Source organism: Thamnophis sirtalis, unplaced genomic scaffold, assembly GCF_051295495.1.
Source record: "Thamnophis sirtalis isolate CommonGarterSnake01/CBP01778 unplaced genomic scaffold, rThaSir2_p1.2 scaffold_2, whole genome shotgun sequence".
Classification (NCBI taxonomy): domain Eukaryota; kingdom Metazoa; phylum Chordata; class Lepidosauria; order Squamata; family Natricidae; genus Thamnophis; species Thamnophis sirtalis.
The window spans coordinates 151,849,986-151,870,448 of record NW_028261382.1 but is presented as its reverse complement, the minus strand read 5'-3'; the positions used below and the strand labels follow the sequence as shown (position 1 = coordinate 151,870,448).

The following is a 20,463-nucleotide window of genomic DNA, read 5'->3' as shown; positions in this document are numbered from 1 at the left end:
ATGACCCCATAATACCTTGCGAGGTGGAGTCTGGGAAACTGAATGGAGCTAGTAGTGTGTTTACTGGCCAGATGCCCTTCCTATCGCCAATGCGGAGTTTTGTTCAGCAGACATATTCTCATTGTGTCCAAAGGGAGAAATATGTGCCTCTACCTAGGATTGAACTCACACCCTCTTGATTGTAAGGCGAGAGCTCCATCTCTGGTCCACCACACCACTCATTGACTTCCAGATATACTATTAATATTTAAATACTTACGAAGAGGAGTTTGCTCTTTGCTGTCATAGTATTCATATGTTCCACTTTTCAGAAGTGTGTTATAATGTGGCAAAAACTCAATGCACTCCTTTGTTGCTGAAGTGAGCAACTGATCAACTCTTTGTAGTAAGTAGAGAGTCATCTTGTCTTTAACAATTTGATCTACAAGATATATATGAAACTTTAAATAAGGAAAAATGTAATACTACAATGTACTAATTTCTTAAATGCTTGTTTCCAATACGGCTTTACAATCCGTCAGTTGCCCTATTGCCACATATTACTCCCTTACTCACATTTAAAGTGATCTGTCACATTTTTCTCCTCCATTCCCAAAATAATTTTGTTATTTTACCTTAAATGCAAGTAGTCACCAACTTATAGCCATTAATTTAGCGACCATTTAGAGTTATAATGACACTGAAAAAAGTGACTTACAACTGGTCCTTGCACTTATGACCATCACAGCACATACACCCCGTCACATGGTAAACCTTTGGGCACTTGGCAACTGGCATGGATTTACAACAGTTGCAGTGTCCAAGTCATGGGATTGTCATTCATGACCTTCCCAGTTGGTGTTCAACAAGCAAAAACAAATGTGAAAATCCAGATTTGCTTAACAACCACAATTCACGTGACAATTGCAGCGAATCCCTTAAAATTGGGCACTCCCTGAAGCACCATCTTGCTTATGAATGGAAATTCTGGTCTCAAATGTCATCATAAGTCAAGGACTACCTGTACTCCTGCTCTTGGGAGACAACCCTTCAGCTTCTAGGCTGATCTCTGCAAATCAGCTGCTACTTTGCAGAAGGATTGACCCTTCAATCTAAGCCAATGCTTACCCCTCACTCTGACATTTTCTAATTCTATTTCTCTCATTAATAATAGAGTTTGCATAGCACAGTGACTGTGATATTTGCTTAGCATATAGAAGGTTGCTGGTTCAAAACAAGGCAGATTTTTAAATTATGCTGATAGTTCTTATTCCTGACCATTCATTCAGTGATTGTTCCAAGTTACAACATTGGAAAAACAGACTTATAAATGGTCTTTGAAGTTTTGACTGTCAAAGCATCCCCATAACTTATATGATGGTGATTTTGGTGAATGGCAACCAGTACACATTTACAGGAATTGCAGTGTCCCAAGTTAATGGGATTGCCATTTGTGACCTTCAGAGCAGTTGTGGGTACTGGTTCGGCTGAACCGGTAGTGGTTTGGCGGCCCGGGTCGCTGGAACCGGCAGCAACTCAGGCCAGCCATGCCCCCGAACCGGTTCTCTCTTGTTTTTTGCTTCTGCACATGCGCAGAGGAAGTCACAAGTCCCAATCACATGATGTCATGCTTAACAACTAGCGGTGATTTGTTTAATAATTACAGCCTGAACTGAGAAACTAATGCTATAAGTCAGGTATGGTTGTGTAATGTTTCACTTTATAACCACATAGCTCAGTGAAGGAATTGACAGTTCCAGTTGTGGTCAGTAAGTGAGGGATACGTGTAATTATTCTTTTCTTGAGTAATTTCTGAAAGTTTTTTTTTAAAAAATAAGTGTAAGGCTTTTTAGTAAACTGTTTTATTTAATTTTTGCTATCCCTTCAAGATAGGCCAGGTAAGAAAACAGAGCAAGGATTTCAGGAATGCTACTCTATTCTTGGGTATAATCCAATTGTGAAAGTTTACCAGAATATCAGTCTGCCCTCTTATTACTTTTGACAGAATTACTTTTCTTTTTCCTCTTCCCAAGTCTGAAATGCTTTTTATTTTCTTTTAATAACGATTGCATTGTTTCATCAAGATTATCTTTATATTCTTATACATTTTTTAAAACCCAGCAGAAAAATACCTTTTTATTTGGCAATTTTCACTACGCTATTCAAGAATATCCAGCATAATTCCAACATTGTCTTTAAAATAAAATTTACATTAAGCTTTGTGAATAAATTCTTGTAAAAATTATTCTTAGTCCACCAACTAAAATCATTTAAAGTACAATTTATAACCCTTATTAATTATATTGGTCTATAATTTGTGGCCTAAGTCAAAGCTTGTCTTTCTTAGATATTAATGCTATATTTGTGTCTTCCAAGTATCAGGCTGTAAAATCAATACTGATAAAATGCTTTTCGTATTGCCATATTATCCATTAATATAGTATCTCCCTCTTGAAGATATAATAACTTTATAATATGCCTATAATTTTGGTAGTTTATTTGTAAATTCAAAAGAAGTGTTCTTTTTTATTTCCATTCTTTTACTGTTAATATCAACAATTGTTGTAAAAGATATTTACTTTCTTTGGGAATTTCTTTGTCATTTTTTTCTTTTTACATCATTTTTTCCCCAAAGTTTTTTATTTTTTTTGTTACATAAATAAAATTCTTTTGTGAAAGACTGTTGGCTTACCTGAACGGTTGTTCTCTGGGTGCTGCGAGGAGAGTCCAAGCTTGGGTTAACACAGTCTATCTGCCCTAGGACTGAGTGAGTTTTTTCTCTAGGCCACGCCTCCCTTTACCTCCATTATTCAGTTTAAAAAACGAAATAGCACCGAGCAGGAAGCCCGTTCAACAGTACATCCAGTCATCATCCTCGAGGTACGAGGAACCCGGGCGAGATTAGACTCTCCTCGCAGTGCCCAGAGAACGACCGTTCAGGTAAGCCAATGGTCTTTCTCCAGTGCGCTGCTTGGAGAGTCCAAGTGTGGGACATGCCCAAGCTATTGTGTCCCCGGGTGGGAAGAGACCTGAGTCTCTGGAGCCTCTGGGACTTTCTGTAGAACTCTCCGTCCAAAAGAGGCTTCAGCTGAGGCAAAGGTATCAATCTTATAGTTCCTGATAAATGCAGTGGGAGAAGCAAATGTCAAGAATTGATGCCTGGGTCGCCCACGCCGCAGAGGTGGCGGCGCTCCTCATCAAATGTGCAGTCACCCGGCTAGGAGCAGACTTGCCCTGATGTTCGTAGGCAAACTTGATGCAGGCCCGCAACCAATGCCCAACGGTGTGGGAAGACGCCTTGCGACATAGCGACCCAGGATGAAATGACACAAAGGAGGATTCGGACCACCGAAACTCCTTGGTCCTCTTAATGTAAATTCTGACCATGCGCCTCACGTCAAATTTGTGCCAGTCACGTTCTTTAGGATGCGACGGCTTGGGACAGAAATCGGGGAGTATTACCTCCTGAGCCCGATGAAATATGGTGTTGATCTTTGGAACAAATGTGGGGTCAAGTCTCAGAATTACTCTGTCAGTGTGAACAGTGCATAGATCTGACCTGACGGAAAGAGCCGCCAATTTGGACACCCGTCTTGCGGACGTGATGGCCACGAGAAACGCAGTCTTGAGAGTCAGATGGAGAAGACTTGCTTGTCAAAGCGGCTCGAATGGTGCCCCCGTCAGGGCCCGAAGAACAAGTGGCAGGTCCCAGGATGGGTAACGGTGGACCGCTCGGGGACAGATGTTTGCCGCGCCCTTCAGGAAGCTCTTGACCTGCGGGTGTTGGCTCAGGGGATGGGAAGACCCATTGAGGAGGATGGTGGACAAGGCCGCGACCTGATGCTGGAGGGTGCTGGAGGCCAATCCCCTGTCCAATCCCTCCTGCAGAAAGTCCAGTAATTGGGGAACTGAGGCAGACACATCCCTTATGCCCTTCTTCTGGCACCAAGAAGAAAAAGCAGCCCAGGTCGCCTCGTATACCCTGGTGGTCGAAGGCCTCCTGGACACCTGGATAGTATGAATGACCTTGTCTGAGAGCTTCTGCCTCCTCAGGAGCTCCCCCTCAAGTGCCAGATGGCTAGTTGCAGCCACTGGGGGTCTGGGTGGCGAACCGCCCCTTGGCAGAGGGAGATCTGCTCCTGCTCCCATGCTGTTGCTGCTGCCTGCCACGGGACCCAAAGGGACCCCTGTCTTGACCCCTATCCCCACCCTGGGAGTAGGGTCTATAATAGGAGGAAGACGTGGATGGTGGTTAGCCTCCTGAGCCTGAAAAGACTGCTTCCAAAAGGAACCAGAGCCCTTGCGCTCGTTTTTCTTCAAGGTGGCCGGGAGAATCTTGCGCTTGTCCTTCATTTCAATGACAAACTTGTCCAGGGCATCCCCCAAAAGCTGCCCCCCCTTAAATGGGGTGGAAGCCAGCTTCCATTTTGCCTTCATGTCAGCCTGCCAGTGGCGGAGCAACAGCAGCCGGCGCTAGGTAACGTTGGATGCTAATGCCCTAGAGGCAAATTTGGCAGCATTCAACGAGGCATCCACTGAGTATTCTACTGCAGTGATAATTTTGCTGAGATCATGTTTCCACCGGGATCCCCTGGCAGGAGGTTTAGCCCTCAGCTGCCTGAGCCAAAGAAGGGATGCCCGGGTGAAGAAAGAGGCCAAGATGGACGTTCTGATAGCCCAGGCGGCCGCCTGGTGCGTCTTGTGGCAAGCTTTCTCAGAATGTTTATCCTCCGCCTTGAGGCCATCTAGGTGGTCTGTTGGCAGGTTCAAATTTGATGTCAAGGAAACCATCGAAGCATCCACCTCGGGCAGTTTCAGCACATCTTCCATCTTACCCTCAACAGAATAAAAGACTTTATCCCCTCTGCTAGGATTGGTCAAGGTACCAGGCTGGGCCCACTATCTTTGGACCATGTCCATAAACAGATCTGGGACTGGAATTAACTCCTGAGTGGGAGCGTTCTCTTTGAACAGACCTTCCTTGTGATCCTTCGAGGAGGAGGCTGCAGCGGCCGTACCCTTGGGCCTGGAACCTAGTTCAGTAGCCACTATGGCCTTATGTAAAATAGATTTAAATAATGTGGGCTTGAACAGGCCTGTAAAAGCCAACTTGTCAGGAGATAGGTCTTCATCCTCCGACAGCTCAAAGCTCCCTGCCTCCTCCTCTTCCTCCCAAACCGCCTCTTCTGTGGCAACCGAGGTGCCAGGAGAGGCCGGAGCCTGAACCTGAGCAGTGGCAGAAACCCGTTTAGGCTTGGAAACCCTGGGTTTTCCTGCTTCTTTATGTTTTATGCCTTCGGCAATCCCTTGGGAGATGGCAATGGAGATGACCTCCCTCATCTCCGCTGACAAGGCCGGACCTTTGTCCTCTCTAGGCCGTGGTCCAGGTAGACTGGCCCGTTCCTGCGTCTCCCTGAGCTGGGTCCCTCCTCCACCGGGAGTAGACCCTGGAAGGGTCCCAGCTCCTCCCTCAGAGATGAGCTAGGGGAGTCGGGGTAGCCCGTCAGCCTTTGCTTTGCTGCTGCTTTGGCTGCCATTGAAACGGGGAGGGGGGACATGGTATTTGAGAAGGGAATCATTATGTGCTGGAGGAAGATTCTAGACGCTGACCTGACCATCTTACAGCGCATGTGGAGGAAGGGAGTTTCCCGCCAAGGTTAACTGTCCAGCATTCCATCCTGGTGATGTTTTTCAAAGATATCTCCCACCTGACAGTTGGGTGAATTATAATTGGACTATGGACTGGGGTGCCAAGGGGAGGGGATTGAATTATACATGATATTCTTTGCTTTCGCACCTAATTAACCAGATTCAGCTTAGCTTTGCTACTGTTCATTTGTAATTAGTAAAAGCACACTTAATTTCAAACAAATGGAGTTGAGTGGTTTCTTTCCTGATTATTAAATGAAGTCACACCTGACAATAAGCTGAATCTCACCTCGCACCCAACCTGGAGCGAACAACTACCGAGGGGGGTGCCTTCACAGAAAGAAAAGAAAATGTCTTTGCATGAAAACGACCAGGAGGAAGACATGGGTGCAGCGGCAGGACCATCTCTAACAGAAAGACTAGCCGACCTGAGAGTGGAAGAACCTGCCGTCCATCCCAGATGGACTTGGGGTGTGGGACAGAAAAAGGAACCTGAGGAATTACAAGCTGGAGTTACAAGAAGTAGGCCAAAGAAAAAACCAGCGGCTGACTGGAGTGGCTCTGGAGGGGAAGACTACAAAATCTCCCACGTCATGAGGCTCCTCGAAGAGGCATGGAGTGAACGCCGAATTCGAGAGAGAGCTGTGGAAAGGGAAACAACAGAGGAACTGGAGAAAAGGTATTCACTGCATAGCTTAAGGGAGACTGGAGGGGCCGAAGGGGGATGTGCGCAAGAAAACCCAGAACCAACCTCCCCCCCTGCGGTTAGAGACATTCTGAGACCAGGGGGGGCAGGCGACGCCGGATGGCTAAGGTCCCACCCTTAAGCGTAAAGTACGATGGAGAACCCAGAGGTCTCGGGTTGTTTATTATTCAGGTCTGGAATTATATGGAAATATATGGGCCTGATTTAGCGACAGATGAATCTAAAGTAAGAATGGTGTTAATGGCCTTGGAGAAGAAAGCAGCCGACTGGATGGTCGGACTACATAATAGCAATTCCCGTCTCCTGAGGAATTTTGATGAATTTATGGCAGCCATGAGGAGAAGGTTCGACGACCCTTTGACCGAGCGTCGCGCTAGGCTGAAATTTATGGCCCTTAAACAGGGAAAGAAAACTGTGCCTGACTATGTGCAGGAATTCCAGGAATTGTCAGCTTATATGAGGGGGTGGTCGGAAGAGGCCTTGCTGGATCGATTCGCTGATGGCTTGGATAAAGATGTTTACCAGCAATGCATAAACAGACGCCTTCCCCGTCATTTAGAACCTTGGTATGAGAACGCTGCAGACACTGAGTTAGACTTAATCAGGCTTCGTTGCATGGAAGAGGGAGAAGTTGAGAAATCCCCCCCCAGCACCTCCTAAAGCCCCCCGCCCAACAAGTGAGGGCCGGGGAGGTTTTGCAAGCAAAGCCAAGCCCCCCGCTTCTTTCCGCTGTGGAAAGGAGGGGCATCGTGCTGTGAATTGCCGCGTCAAGCTGACCCAACCTGCTCCACCCCCCCGGAGGGAGAGGAAACTTGAGAAGGCTCCAGGCAAGAGGAAGGAGGCCGCCTTCGCTGCTGAAAATGTTTCTCGACGCTTCGAGCCAGAGGAGGAGGGAGACGGAAGCCCCAGCTCGTCTGACGACTCTGATGATGAGGATTCTCATCGCTGGGTAAGTTCCCGCTCTGGCCCTATGCTTATCCCAATTGAACTTAGAGTGCCCTCTTCTGGCACAACAGAAAAACTTCTGGTTCTATTAGATTCTGGGTGTTCCCGTTGCATGATAAGCCCTGAAATGGTTGAGAAGCTGAGCTTGAAACTAAAGACTTTAAAAATCCCTATTGCTTTTTGCCAAATAGACGGCTCTATTGCGGGAGGCGGTCCTGCTCATTTTTCCACTGAACCCATCGAGATGTGGATGGGTACCCACCAAGAAATAATAACTTTTATTGTGGCGCCTGGCATGGACCGGCCCCTTATTTTGGGACTCCCCTGGCTCTGTATATGGAACCCACGCATAAACTGGAGGGAGGGGTGGTTGCGGATTCGAACATCCACACCCCCAGAGGGAAAACATGAAGCTCCAGCCTCTGATACTACTACCCCCTCACTGGCAGCCAGGGGGGCAGGAGAAGATTGAGGGGGAGGAACGAATACCAAGGGAATATTGGGACCTCAAGGATGTTTTTAGTGAAAAATCTTCTGATAAATTACCCCCTCACAGACCCACTGATTGCACCATTGATATTTTACCTGGAGTAAAGCTTCCAAAGCCCCAAATATATTCAATGATCCCTAGAGAGATGGAGGAAATGAGGAAATTCATTGATAAAAACTTGGAACGGGGCTTCATTGAGCCAGCGAGGCCCAAGGTAGCAGCTCCAGTATTGTTCAGGGAAAAGAAAGATGGCTCCTTCAGATTATGTGTGAACTTCAAAAATTTAAACTGCATCTCTGCTCAGAACCTGTACCCCTTACCACTGATGAAGGACATGTTGGCCCAACTGGGGAAGGGCCGGATTTTCACTAAATTGGACCTAAGGGAAGAGTACTGTAGAGTCAGAATTAAAGAGGGGGACGAATGGAAAACTGCTTTCAACTGCCCCCTTGGTTGTTTCCAATTTCGGGTAATGCCATTTGGCCTCCAGGGGGCACCAGCAGTCTTCATGAAGTTAATTAATGAGGTTTTACATGACCATCTTTACAAAGGCGTAATGGTCTATTTAGACGATATCCTTATTTACACGGAAACACGTGAAGAACACGTGAAGTTTGTTCGCACAGTTCTGAAAAAACTCCAGGCGGCGGAACTCTATGCCAAATTGTCCAAGTGCAAATTTCATCAGGAAAAGGTTGATTACCTGGGCTATCGCATCTCCCACAAGGGAATTGAAATGGACCCCGCTAAGGTCAGAGCTGTCACCAAGTGGGAGGCCCCATGTACACGTAAGCAATTGCGGAAATTTTTGGGTTTTGCTAACTTCTATCGTCAATTTATTCTCTCCTTTGCTAAGATAGCTCTCCCTATAACTAATCTCCTTAAGTCGAAAGGAGGGGCCAAGTCTAAACCTAGAAAACCACTGGATTGGACTATGGACTGTCAAGCTGCTTTCGAGAAATTGAAACGCCTCTCTGCGGAGGAACCAGTCCTCAAACACCCGGACATGGACGGACCTTTTGTGGTCCAAGCTGACACCAGTGATGTGGCAGTGGGAGCTGTACTACTTCAAGCTAATAGCCAAGGTAAATTACAACCCTGCGCTTACACCTCTCGCAAACTGACCGACACGGAGAGACGTTGGGCCATTTGGGAGAAAGAGGCTTTTGCTGTTCGCTGGGCTTATCCACGTGGCGCCATTTTCTGGAGGGCGCCAAGCACCCTTTCGAGGTGTGGACTGATCATAAAAACTTGGAAGCATTGAGAACCCCCAGAAAACTTTCTCCTAAGCAGATGCGCTGGGCTCAGCATTTCAATAGATTCAATTTTACCTTGAAATACATTCCAGGAGGGAAAAACCTTATGGCTCATGCTTTGTCCAGGCTCCCTCAGTACAACTGTTCAAAACTCAGTGTTGTCCAGCCTGTCATTCCCACAAAGAGCTTTGCTGCTCCTGTTGTTACTAGAAGTCAAGCAACTTCTAAAGTGGAAGTCACTGAGGACTTTCTTTCTAACCTAAAAAAGGCCCTTACTGAGGATGACTGGTTCCAGCAACACATGGATGAATGCACTATGAAAGATGGATTGCCTTGGATTGGGGCAAAGTTATACATTCCTGTGTCCATTAGAGCCATTGTTCTTCAACGGGCTCATGACTCCCGGATGGCTGGACACTTTGGATTCGTCAAGACTCTACACCTCATCAAGGGGCAATTTTGGTGGCCCTCACTGAAAAAGGACATTGAGGCTTATGTTGCTAGTTGTCCCACTTGTGCTGCTGCTAAACGCCCTCTGGGTAAGCCTCAGGGGTTACTCCAGGTGGTGGCTCGCCCAGTAGCCCCGTGGAAGGAGATCTCCATGGATTTCATTGTTGAACTTCCAGAGAGTCAAGGACACACAGTCATCTGGGTTGTTACGGACTTATTCTCCAAGCAAGTCCATTTCATCCCTTGCTCCAAGATCCCTTCAGCTAAATCTGTCGCTAAGATGTTCATCTCTCATATATATCATTTACATGGGGTACCCGACCGCATCATTTCGGACAGGGGTGTGCAGTTCACCTCCCTATTCTGGAAAGAGTTTCTGAAGCGGATTGGCTCCGCCCAGGGGTTAAGCTCCTCCCACCACCCTCAAACTAATGGGGCTTGCGAAAGGACTAATTCTGTGCTGAAACAATATTTACGTTCTTTCATCAACTACCAGCAAGATGATTGGGTGGAATTGTTGCCTCACGCTGAGGTGGCTTACAACAATTCAGTGCACAGCAGTACTGGCTTTACCCCTTTTCGTGTTGTGTACGGCCAAGATTTTGTACCCATTCCTGAGATTCCTTGCGAGCAGCCGCAGGTGTCTTCGCTGTCCGAGTGGAGTGATCGCCTTCGGGACGTTTGGCCTTTGGCTCTCCAGACTCTAGATGCTGCGCACCACGCTCATAAGAGACAGGCTGATAAGAAACAGACTAAGCCCTATGAATACAAAGTTGGTGATCAAGTTTATTTATCCACTAGATTTCTTCAAACACCCCAGAAATCGAAGAAATTGGGCCCCAAGTATGTTGGCCTGTTTCCCATTGTCAAGATCATCAACCCTGTTTCCGTCCGGCTCCAGTTGTCTAAGCATCTCAACCGGGTTTACCCTGTTTTTCATGTTAATCTCCTGAAGCCTCTCCTCACTTCTTCTTTGAGAACACCTCTCCCTCCTCCACCTGCACCGCTTTTGATAGAGGGAGAGCAACATTTCGAGATCCGTGAGATTTTGGACTCTCGTAAGCGGCGAAACCGTGTCCAGTACCTAGTGGCTTGGAAGCATTTTCCCCCATCTCACACTGAATGGGTTGACGGATCCCATGTTCGAGCGCCTCATCTGCTCCACAAGTTCTACTCTGCCTATCCTGACAAGTCCTGATTCTTGGACAGTCTCCTAATTTTCCTTTCTTTTGTTTTTCTCCCTTACCCTTTCTCTTTCATGTGTTGTTGTCTGTTGGTTTGTTTGTGTTCTTTTCGTTTCTGCAGGTCTGACCGCCCTTTTCTGGAGGAGGCCCGGATGTCAGCCTCTGCTTTGCTGCTGCTTCGGCTACCATTGAAACGGGGAGGGGGGACATGGTATTTGGGAAGGGAATCATTATGTGGTGGAGGAAGATTCTAGATGCTGACCTAACCATCTTACTGCGCATGTGGAGGAAGGGAGTTTCCCGCCAAGGTTAACTGTCCAGCATTCCATCCTGGTGATGTTTTTCGAAGATATCTCCCACCTGACAGTTGGGTGAATTATAATTGGACTATGGACTGGGTGCCAAGGGGAGGGGATTGAATTATACATGATATTCTTTGCTTTCGTGCCTAATTAACCAGATTCAGCTTCGCTTCGCTACTGTTCATTTGTAATTAGTAAAAGTACACTTAATTTCAAACAAATGGAATTGAGTGGTTTCTTTCCTGATTATTAAATGAAGTCGCACCTGACAGCATCTGGGGAGCCACCCCCAGACCTTCTCTCTATCAGGGATGGGGGTCTGCTGCCCTGGAAGGAGTGGGAGTCCCACCTTTCCCCATGGTATGTGGGCGAGTCCAACTCATGGCCCACAGGTACAGAAAACCCCTGTGATTGCGGGACCTTGACCTCAATGGGCCGGGAGCCTTCCCTCAGCCTATCACTAGTACCAGGGGACCCCGGGGAGGCCTTTTTGCTGGTGCCTTTCCCTCCTTTACTTCCCTTAGATGGAGGGCCTAGCCTGCTGCGTTTTGCAGAGGGCCCTGCCTGCTCCTCCCTGCCTTTTCTGCCATGGTGTCCTTCCTTATCTCCAGCAGACCTGAAGCTCAATGCAGCAGCTGGGCACCGGGCACTTAGCCAGCTAGCTGAAGCGTGCCTGCAGACCACGGGGGAGGAGAGGGCCGCCTGAGGGTCGGATTCCCTCCTCCAGCCGTCCTCAGAGACTCCGAGATTTGGGCAACAGGGAGGCAGGCCAGGCCGGCGCCCCGGACAAGGCCCGCATACCTAGGCGGCGGTCTGAGACTGAGGGGCTTAGTAGTAACCTTCTCCTCACTCCAACGGCGCTGAAATGCTTTCTCCCTGTGAAGTTCCCGTATCAAACCCATCCCCTCCCTTTAGCTGAGGGGCAGTAACATTGTTGGGCAGACCCCTGGCAATCGCCTTGTTAATCTCTCTAAGGTATTCGGAGGTCCAAATGGCAAACTGAGAGGGGGTAAGAAGCATGCCGAGGAGAAGTTTCCAATCCTCCAGCACGTAGGGGTCCCCTGACAAAAGGTTTTGGAACAGTCCCTTGCAGTATGGGGATTGCACCCCATAGGTGGAAACTGCTTGCTTAAGATCCTTAATAACCCTATAGGGGATTGCAGTATAAGTGGGCACAACCCCCCCCCCCAGCCGCGTTGGTTTGAAAGGAAACGGGGAAACAATCCTGTGCCAATTCCATGTCCCCTTGATTATAAGCATCGCGCAGGGCATCCTGGAGAGTGCTGCGCCACATTTGCGGGGCAGAGGAAGGGGCGGAAGGGAGAGGGGACGTCTTCTCTTCCAGAGGGGCTTGGGGAGTTGGTGGAGTCTCGGAGAGGGCCATCGCCTGGCCAGCAGGAGGGGCAATCTCCTCGTAGTGCGGGGGAGTTGTTTCCGAGGGCTTAAGAGCAGCCCCCTGCATGTCTTCCTCATGAATTTGAAGGCATCTTACAAGAAGTCTCCAAGTAGTGAGAACTTCCGGCGGGGCTCGAGGTTCCTCATGGAAGTAAATACCCAATTTGATCCATAAGGAGACTTTAAGAGAGCCCTTCTCAGGGTAAATGGGACAATTCTTATAGATGTAAGCCAATAGAGAGGAAATGTTTTTTCAGGGGAATGGGGAGCGGGCGACCTGCCGCTTGAGAAATTGCACTGGATGATTTAACGATATCCCAAAGCTCCTGCAGGTGCGCAGTCTGAGCCTTCGAGAAGCCCGAGCCCATACTCACGATTTGGGAGGGTGCTCTGTTCGCTGACGGCCGGCCCTGGTTGCGAGACTTTGCCCAGTCGGGGGTGAGTGAAGGGCTGGCGACAGAGGTAATCACGTCGGGGTCACCAAATGTAACCATACCAAATGTGAAGTACCCGTGGGTCGCTCATGAAGCCAATGTTGAGAAAAGACACAGACACGATCTTTCTCGGGATGAAGCGACCCAGATTGGGGGTCTGAGAGCCCCTTTTATTGAGATAGGACAAAGGCAGAAGGAGCAATCAGCATGTGATTTAAAACAGCCTGTCAAACTACAATTGCTAATCTACTGCTCAGGGAAGTTCTGTCTATATATGGTCAAATCCTGGGCGTCATTGGTAAGGCACATCTAGAGTGAACATCAGGATGTTATGTTATGAACTATCAGGATGTTATGGAGCACTATCAGGATGTTATGTTATGTAGGAGTTTGTTTTTTCCTATGTGGTTCAGTGTGGCCGCGCATGCCCTGTTATGCACTGGGCCATGGGTGACCCACACCTACACAAGGAGTTATATTACAACATCTCCCATCCACGAGGCTACCAAAATGGCAGCCGCTGCGCATGCAGCTGAAACAAAGCGCGCGGAACCTTCAAAAATGGCCACTGACTCTGCCGGGCAAGGAGAGTATTGCTGCCCTCGCCAGAGCACTCAGGCGCACCTCACGACCTCTGCAACGGCCCAGTGGGGAATGGCACTGAACGGGAAGCCTACTACCATCCACTCGCCCTCCAGCCACCACCGGACAGGCGACTCACGTTCTCCCGCTCTGCATGCGGCCAGTGGGCAAAGAAACGGCCCGGAGCCCTCTCAGCAGCAGAATTACCTTAAAATAGCCTTCGATCCTCGTATGTCTATCTAACGAAAAAACTGAGGCAAAAATAAAACCAATAAAACCAATAAAACTAACAAAAATACACAGGGAGTCCAGTTATCTGCTCTAGGACTGGAGCGCTCCCCAGAACAGTCCAAATGGGCGAACTGAGTTTTTTAAACTGAATAATGAAGGCAAAGGGAGACGTGGCCTAGATAAAAAACTCACTCAGTCATAGGGTAGTTAGACTGTGTTAACCCATGCTTGGACTCTCCAAGCAGCGCACTGGAGAACAGAGTGTTGTCCGGTTTTCCCCTTTAACATTTTCACATATGCATAATTCATTTTACATTATTTTTCTATTTCCATTTCCAATTTTAGCTATATTTCTTTTCTTCTCATATTTTTCAACTTTTATTTTTATTATATACATAAACAATGTCATCTTTTGTTTCCTTTAGAGGTAAAGGGGTATAAAGGGAGAAACCATATTTACCATTTCCTTTCCATCTATTTTGTATAAGTAACCCGTGTCTGCAAATTCAGTTTTTAATATAAGCATTTAACATAATTAATTTGCAGACTTAAAAGGTATTAATTTGATTCACACACATCTTAATTAGATACATACGATTGCCATGTTTAAGATATTTCATTTCATTTTATTAATCCCCTATTCCTAGATCTTTTTTCTTTTTCTTCTTTTTATGTGTCCTATCTTTTCTCCTGAATCTTTTCTATCACTTTTCAATAAATTGTTTGCATGTCTCTCCCCAAAGTTTTTCCTTTCTACTTCCCATTGTTTCTCTCTTTATTTTTGGCTCAGGTTTTTTTGGATACCATTATCCTTTTTCCCTCTCTACTCTTTTTGTGCCTCTATAAATCTCAATAGCATCGTCCCACTGAGTTTTGTTTTTCATTTCTTTTTCTACCTCATTAGCTTCTTGTTCATTTGTGTTCCTTGTCTGTTCCTCTCCTATTTCCTGTTCCTTGTGTTTCAACAATTTTTCTGGCTCCTTATTACTTTTTAATATAGCTTGTGCATTTTTTTAACATTTCCAACAATTTCTCAAACATCCCACCCTACATGTTCCACATGTAACACACTTTTAAAATCTTTATATTTTACCACAATTAATTCAGTCCCTCTTCTTATTCCACTCTTTAATATCAGGTCCCAAAATAGTTCAGTCCACTTTGAAGATCCTTTATTTTCTTCCTCAGCCGTAGACAAAATAAAGTCAAATAGTAGAAAAGGACCACACCCTCCTTCAACAGCTTTGTTTTAAAATGTTATTATGCTTCTTCTCTGCAGTAGATGGCTTTTACTGTTTCTCTAGGCCCGTGATGGCGTGGGGTCGTTTTTTTGCCCTCTGGAGCCTTCAGGGAAGCTTCCTGAATGCTCCTGAAAGCTTCAGAGGGCTAAAACTGGCCCTATGAGCACACTGGATGTCTGTTCCTGAATTTCCAGTTTGCCCGTAGGGCTGGTTTTTGGCCCTCGGGAGCCTTCAGGGAGACCTCCTGAAGGCCCCTGGAGGTCTAAAGCTGGCCCTACGAGCACACCGGAAGTCCGTTCTTGAACATCCGGTTTGCCCGCAGGGCTGGCTTTTCACGCTCCGGAAGCTTCAGGAGGACCTCTGGGGGGTACGGCTGTTTTCGCCCTCCCCAGGCTCCTATAAAGCCTCTGGAGCCAGGGGAGGGTGAAAAAAGCACTCCAAAATTGGGGGGTGGGGGAAGAGCACTGGTCATGCGTGCATGTGCACTGGGGTCATGCAAAAAGCATGATGTGTGTGGCACACCCACGCACAACCCCCCTGCTCTCCCCCTGCTTTTGGCACATGCCAAAAAAGATTCTCAATCGAATTGATAATTTGTCAAAAACAAATTATTACCAAAAAATCTAATCAAAGCTCAGAATCCTTTTTTCTTCATTTTTGAGTATGATATTTTATAGAATATTCTCATAAAAACTTTACTTGCATCCCAAACCATTCCTGTTAATGTTTGTACTGATATTATTTTTTTAAATTCTAAATTCTTTGAATTCTAATTTTCAATACTCATACCATTATAATTTTTTTTGAAATCCTGATCATTTGATCTTAGTGTTTTTTTAATTCAGAATCAAAACAATCTTTTTAAAGAAAAATGGCAGCTATTGCAAGACAAATATTGGTGAAACAGAGTAGCAGAACTTTAATATTTAATTAATAGCACCTTGGTATAAAATTGATTTGTCATTATAAATACAGTATACTTACCAAAGTTTTCACTTGTTATTTTTTTTCTATCAGTTGTTGTGATAACAAAAATTTCTTTGGAGGAAATATCAAATGCCTATAAGTACAAGATAGATCTCTGATTAATAGAGAGAATGGGATTTAGGTATTTAAAAACATTAAAGAGTATCTTGTTGGAATCCTGATCCAAAAACTATTTCCCGCAATGCCTTTCCAGATTAGCAAAGAAGTGAGGCAAGACTTTATACTTTCTCTTTAGTTATTCAATCTATATTCTGAATATATATTAAGAAAAGCTGGAATACAAGATAAGCATGATTTTAAAAGTTGAGGAAAAAACATCAATAGTTATTGCTGTGCTGAGGATGCTACTCTGATAGTTATTACTATCACTAAGTAATATTTCCTGGAGATCAGTATAACTTGTCAGAGAATTCATAACTGGCAGAGACATGGCAACAAGATCAGCCAAAGAATAGGGCTTAGTAACAAGGTCAGCCAATGGGAGCTGAAACAGCTTGGTGCCTGGATGTGGTTTAGCCCTGCAGCTCTGAGAGTTGTGCTGAGAATTGAAATTGAAACTAGTCTTGTCTGTATTAAGCTCTGCGCCGGAAATGAAACTAGTCTGGACCTGCTGCTCTGATCTGAAGAACCACTGTTGGTATTGTACATTTACTCGTGTGTTATTATTTATAACAAGAAGTTAATAAATCCTGCTGAATCAGTTATCTGTTTGTGCCTTCTGGATTTGATTTTTACAACAAAGTCTACATAACTGAAAGCACCAGATTGGATAAACTATTGTGGCAAATTAGAGAAATATTTTCCCCTCTCCAAGAGTGATAGCAGAAATTACATGGGACCCATACACACGGATTTGGCATACTATGCCATCTGCATTTCTTTGTTCTGAAATGTCTTTAAGGATGAGCTAGAATTATGCAAGAAATAATGGGTCAAAATTTTATTTATTTATTAAATATATATGTTTCCCATGTTGCCATCTGAGGCGACTCTGGGAAGCTTACAAAATTAATTTCTTTTATTAATTTATTTATTAAATGTTTATGTGACCCATCTCCCCTATAAGATGACTCTGGGCTGCTGACAAGCTATAAGATTTTAGATCATTAAAACTTTCTACACAGATTGTAATGATAAAACTATACTAAAAATTTCAGAATAAAAAGTATTTTTTCACTATAGGAAACATGGAAACTATTGTCTCTGCCAAGAGAGCTAGTATATGGTGCAAAGGTTAAAGAACCAGGCTAGAAACCAGGAAAGACTGTGAGTTTTATTCATGCCTTAGGCACAAAGCCAGCTCAGTAACTTAGGCCAGTCATACTCTCTCAGTCCTATGAAGAAGACAGTGACAAATCACTTTAGAAATCTTGCAAAGAAAACTGCAACTGCAGGTAACTTCCTTGTCCAGGAAGTCACCAAGAGTTAATATTAACTTAAAGACATCGCCCCAAAAAATTCAGACGTTACAAAAGACAAACTCACAAGGAATCCAATTGTTGTTATCTTATTCTGTAAACAATTGCATAATAAGAGTTATGTGCTCAATTTGTTTAGCTTTTTACAACATACAACCTTTAATCTTAGACTGTTTACTGTTGACCTCACCCCATTCCTAAGCGGTGCATAAGCTCATCAGAGTGCCTACGTCCCTGTTCTAATATTCCTTTGCATTTGTATTCATTTCATGTTTATACTTATATCTGTTATCTAATTCATGTTGATGAAATAAAATAAATAAACAACATAGAGATTGAATCTGCTTCCATTCATTGAGAAATTTAATGAATGGGAATTTATTGAACCATACAGCTTTACTATGAGTGAGTACATGTTTAAATACATCTATAACTTATGACAGCTGAGTTAGGCTGTCACAAAACGGGGTTTTTAATGACATTTGCAGGCCAACTTTTCTAAATTATTTTTTTTAACCATTAAGAGCATGTAACAAGAACAAATGTTATCACACGATGGAAAAATGCAGACGATGATAACAATCAATATACAACGATTAAAAAAAAACAGCCAACCTAAGCAGCCTAATAGCAAACCGGAAGCATACAGTATTTCAGATTTATTTAGTAAACTCTTTCTTAAACCATTCCTGGCATACGGGGGGGGGGGGGGATACGTAGCAGCTTCATTTTTTTCTCTGCTACCGCGTCTTGCTCTCGACTACAAATTCTCGCCATTCCGGTGGTTCAAAAGAACCTCTAGCTTGACCGTTCGCTGTTCCTTTCCCAGTGTCCCCAAAAGCTCCTATTCTGGTTCCCGGGGCGCTGCGTGACTCGAAGAACGGGAGCCCGAGGGTACGAGAACCGGGACAGGGGGAGGACGCCGCCGGCGAGAGCAGAGGCGCAGTTCCATTAACGACGCCGCATTTTAATTCGGCTCCCTCCCTTATGTTACCTGGTGGACGGCGTTACGGAAGTCCCTATAGTTTCCCTGGTGACCTCGAAGGACTATTTTGGCGTCATGTGACTGATCCCGACGCTGGTCGTAGACGAAGATCGTTAGGATTTTGCCCTCGGTGTTTCCTTCAGCCGCTGCCATGTTGCGCCGATCTCCCCGCCGGGCGCTGTCCTGGCCGAACGCAAGCAGATTGTTTCGTTTTAGCAGAGGGAAGGAACGGAGGGGGCTGATGAGGAGGCGTGGCCTGCATAATATAAGGGGGAGGTGGGGGAAAAAAAAGAGGAGAGTGGGAGGAACGAACGCGGGCAGCCCAAACTAAACAAGCGAGGCAAAGAGCGAGAGGGCTGGCGGGGCAAGCGGAGAAACGAAAGCGACTGCAGGAGTTTCGTTTATTTGCAGAAAGCAGCGGTGCGACGAAGTGAAGCTTCCGAGAAAAGACAACGCCCTTGTAGAGTGATTTGTACTCCCCATAAGGAACAAGCCAAATTGAGAATGCCAGCGGCACTTTCTCTTAGGTGCCTTGACAGCATTTAGTGTGGGACGAGGGAATAACGTGAACTTTTTTCAAGAAGGGGGGGAGGGAAAGTAAAACATTAAAACGTAAGAAAATTAAGACAATACAAAATAAAACAGATAACAAAGTAAACCAGTGCCTATCTATAAGTTGAGGGACGTGGTGACTCAGTGCCCAAAGATGCTGAGCTTGTCAATCAGAAAGGTCGGCAGTTCAAATCCCTAGTGCCGGGTAATGGAGTGAGCTCCCGTTATTTGTCCCAGCTTCTGCCAATCTAGCAGTTCGAAAGCATGTAAAAATGCAAGTAGAAAAATAGGAACCATCTTTGGTGGGAAGGTAACAGCGTTCTGCAGCCTTCGATGATTAGTCATGTTGGCCAAATGACTGTGGAGATCTTTGGACAGCCCTGGCTCTTCGGCTTTGAAATGGAGATGAGCACCACCCCCTAGAGTCAGGAACAACTAGCACATATGTGTGAGGAAAATCTTTACCTTTATAAGTTTAAGATACTTGTTCTGACCTAGGTTTCCTGATATAGTAAAAAGCAGGCGCTTAGTCCCCAAAATCCTTTTTATTTCAAAGGCTGTGAATGAGTCCCAAATAGTTTGTAAGTAGGCTGCCAGTCTTTCGGGATAAGGCTGATACCTTTATCTTCCTTGAAACGCTGCCAAAGACTTAATTGGCAATTAGCTTGGCATCACCTCCAAGCCTTACTCCTGAGTCCTCCTTTCTGTCTTAATGAACTATTCTTGCCTTCTGGCAACTCTGTGCATGCGCACGCTGGGAACAGGCTCCCCCTGTTCCTCTGCCTCACTGATGTCCAACTCTGGAGGTTCTGGAGACAGCACATAACTCCCAGATGGCCCTTCGTCTGAGCCTTCTTCATACTCCAGGACTGGTCCATGCTCCTCCCCAACCTCCTCACTGTCCAATTCTGCTGCCAGCTTTGTAGGCCACCAGCAGACCACAATACTGTCATAATTTGGATTTTAAAAAAGTTATTTTCCCCCTCTGGTTTGTTACTTTTTGAAAGTTTAAGAATTGTTTCATTTAATTTTTGTTATTTAGTGCACTGTGGTATTTTTTTCTATTTATCTATTTAAAAGAAATAGTTAACAGAATACAACGTAACATGTTTAAAAAGGCAAAACCTCAGCGAATATCTGATTTATGTAATGAATCCAATAGCACTGATACATGATAATAGGGGATATAAAATACTTTCATATTGTGGCAAATATGGCAAAATTATTGATCAACCCACTGTTGGTTGAAGATCAGCAATATATAATATAGGCTTATAGAATGTAAGTGTTGGAAGTTATATTGGGCATCTTCTAGTAGTCCAACCCTCTGTCCAATGCAGGACTCTACTAGAGCATCCCTGACAAAGGTCATGCAGGCTGTTTAAATATCTCCCCTCTAGGAGAGTCCACCACTTGTAAGGCATTTTATTTCATAGTTGAATAGGTTTTATTGCTAGACGTTTTCCCCTGAAGTCCACTGAAACATTTGCCCTCCTCTATCATTCGCTTCAGCCTTTCTCCGGAATTCTTTAGTGATAATACATAAAGGTTTACCAGAACATTAGCTTGTTCCTTCAGTACCCTAGATAACCTGTATAAATTTAATAAATATCTGCTGTTTAAGAACATAACCAGTAAAGGTGGATTGGACGCCTGTCCAGTCTAGCCTAGTCTATT

The 20,463-nt window shown here is 45.2% G+C and overlaps 1 protein-coding gene across 2 annotated transcripts in view; it reads right to left on the bottom strand.

Moving 5' to 3' along the window:
• Positions 1–18,475, bottom strand: part of SMCHD1 (structural maintenance of chromosomes flexible hinge domain containing 1) — a 101,665-nt gene extending 83,190 nt beyond the window's left edge. Inside the window, exons 1-3 of one of the 2 annotated variants that reach the window (XR_015695663.1) lie at positions 18,244–18,475; positions 15,829–15,904; positions 260–421 (exon numbers count right to left, since the gene is read on the bottom strand). Coding sequence is in view for 1 of the 2 variants with exons in the window: in XM_087707213.1 (XP_087563339.1) it covers positions 260–421; positions 15,829–15,904; positions 18,244–18,387 (382 nt within the window). In the remaining variant the exon portion in view is untranslated. The remainder of the gene's footprint in view (positions 1–259; positions 422–15,828; positions 15,905–18,243) is intronic. The other variant, XM_087707213.1, reaches the window with a different exon arrangement.
• Between the last annotated feature and the right edge of the window lie 1,988 nt (positions 18,476–20,463).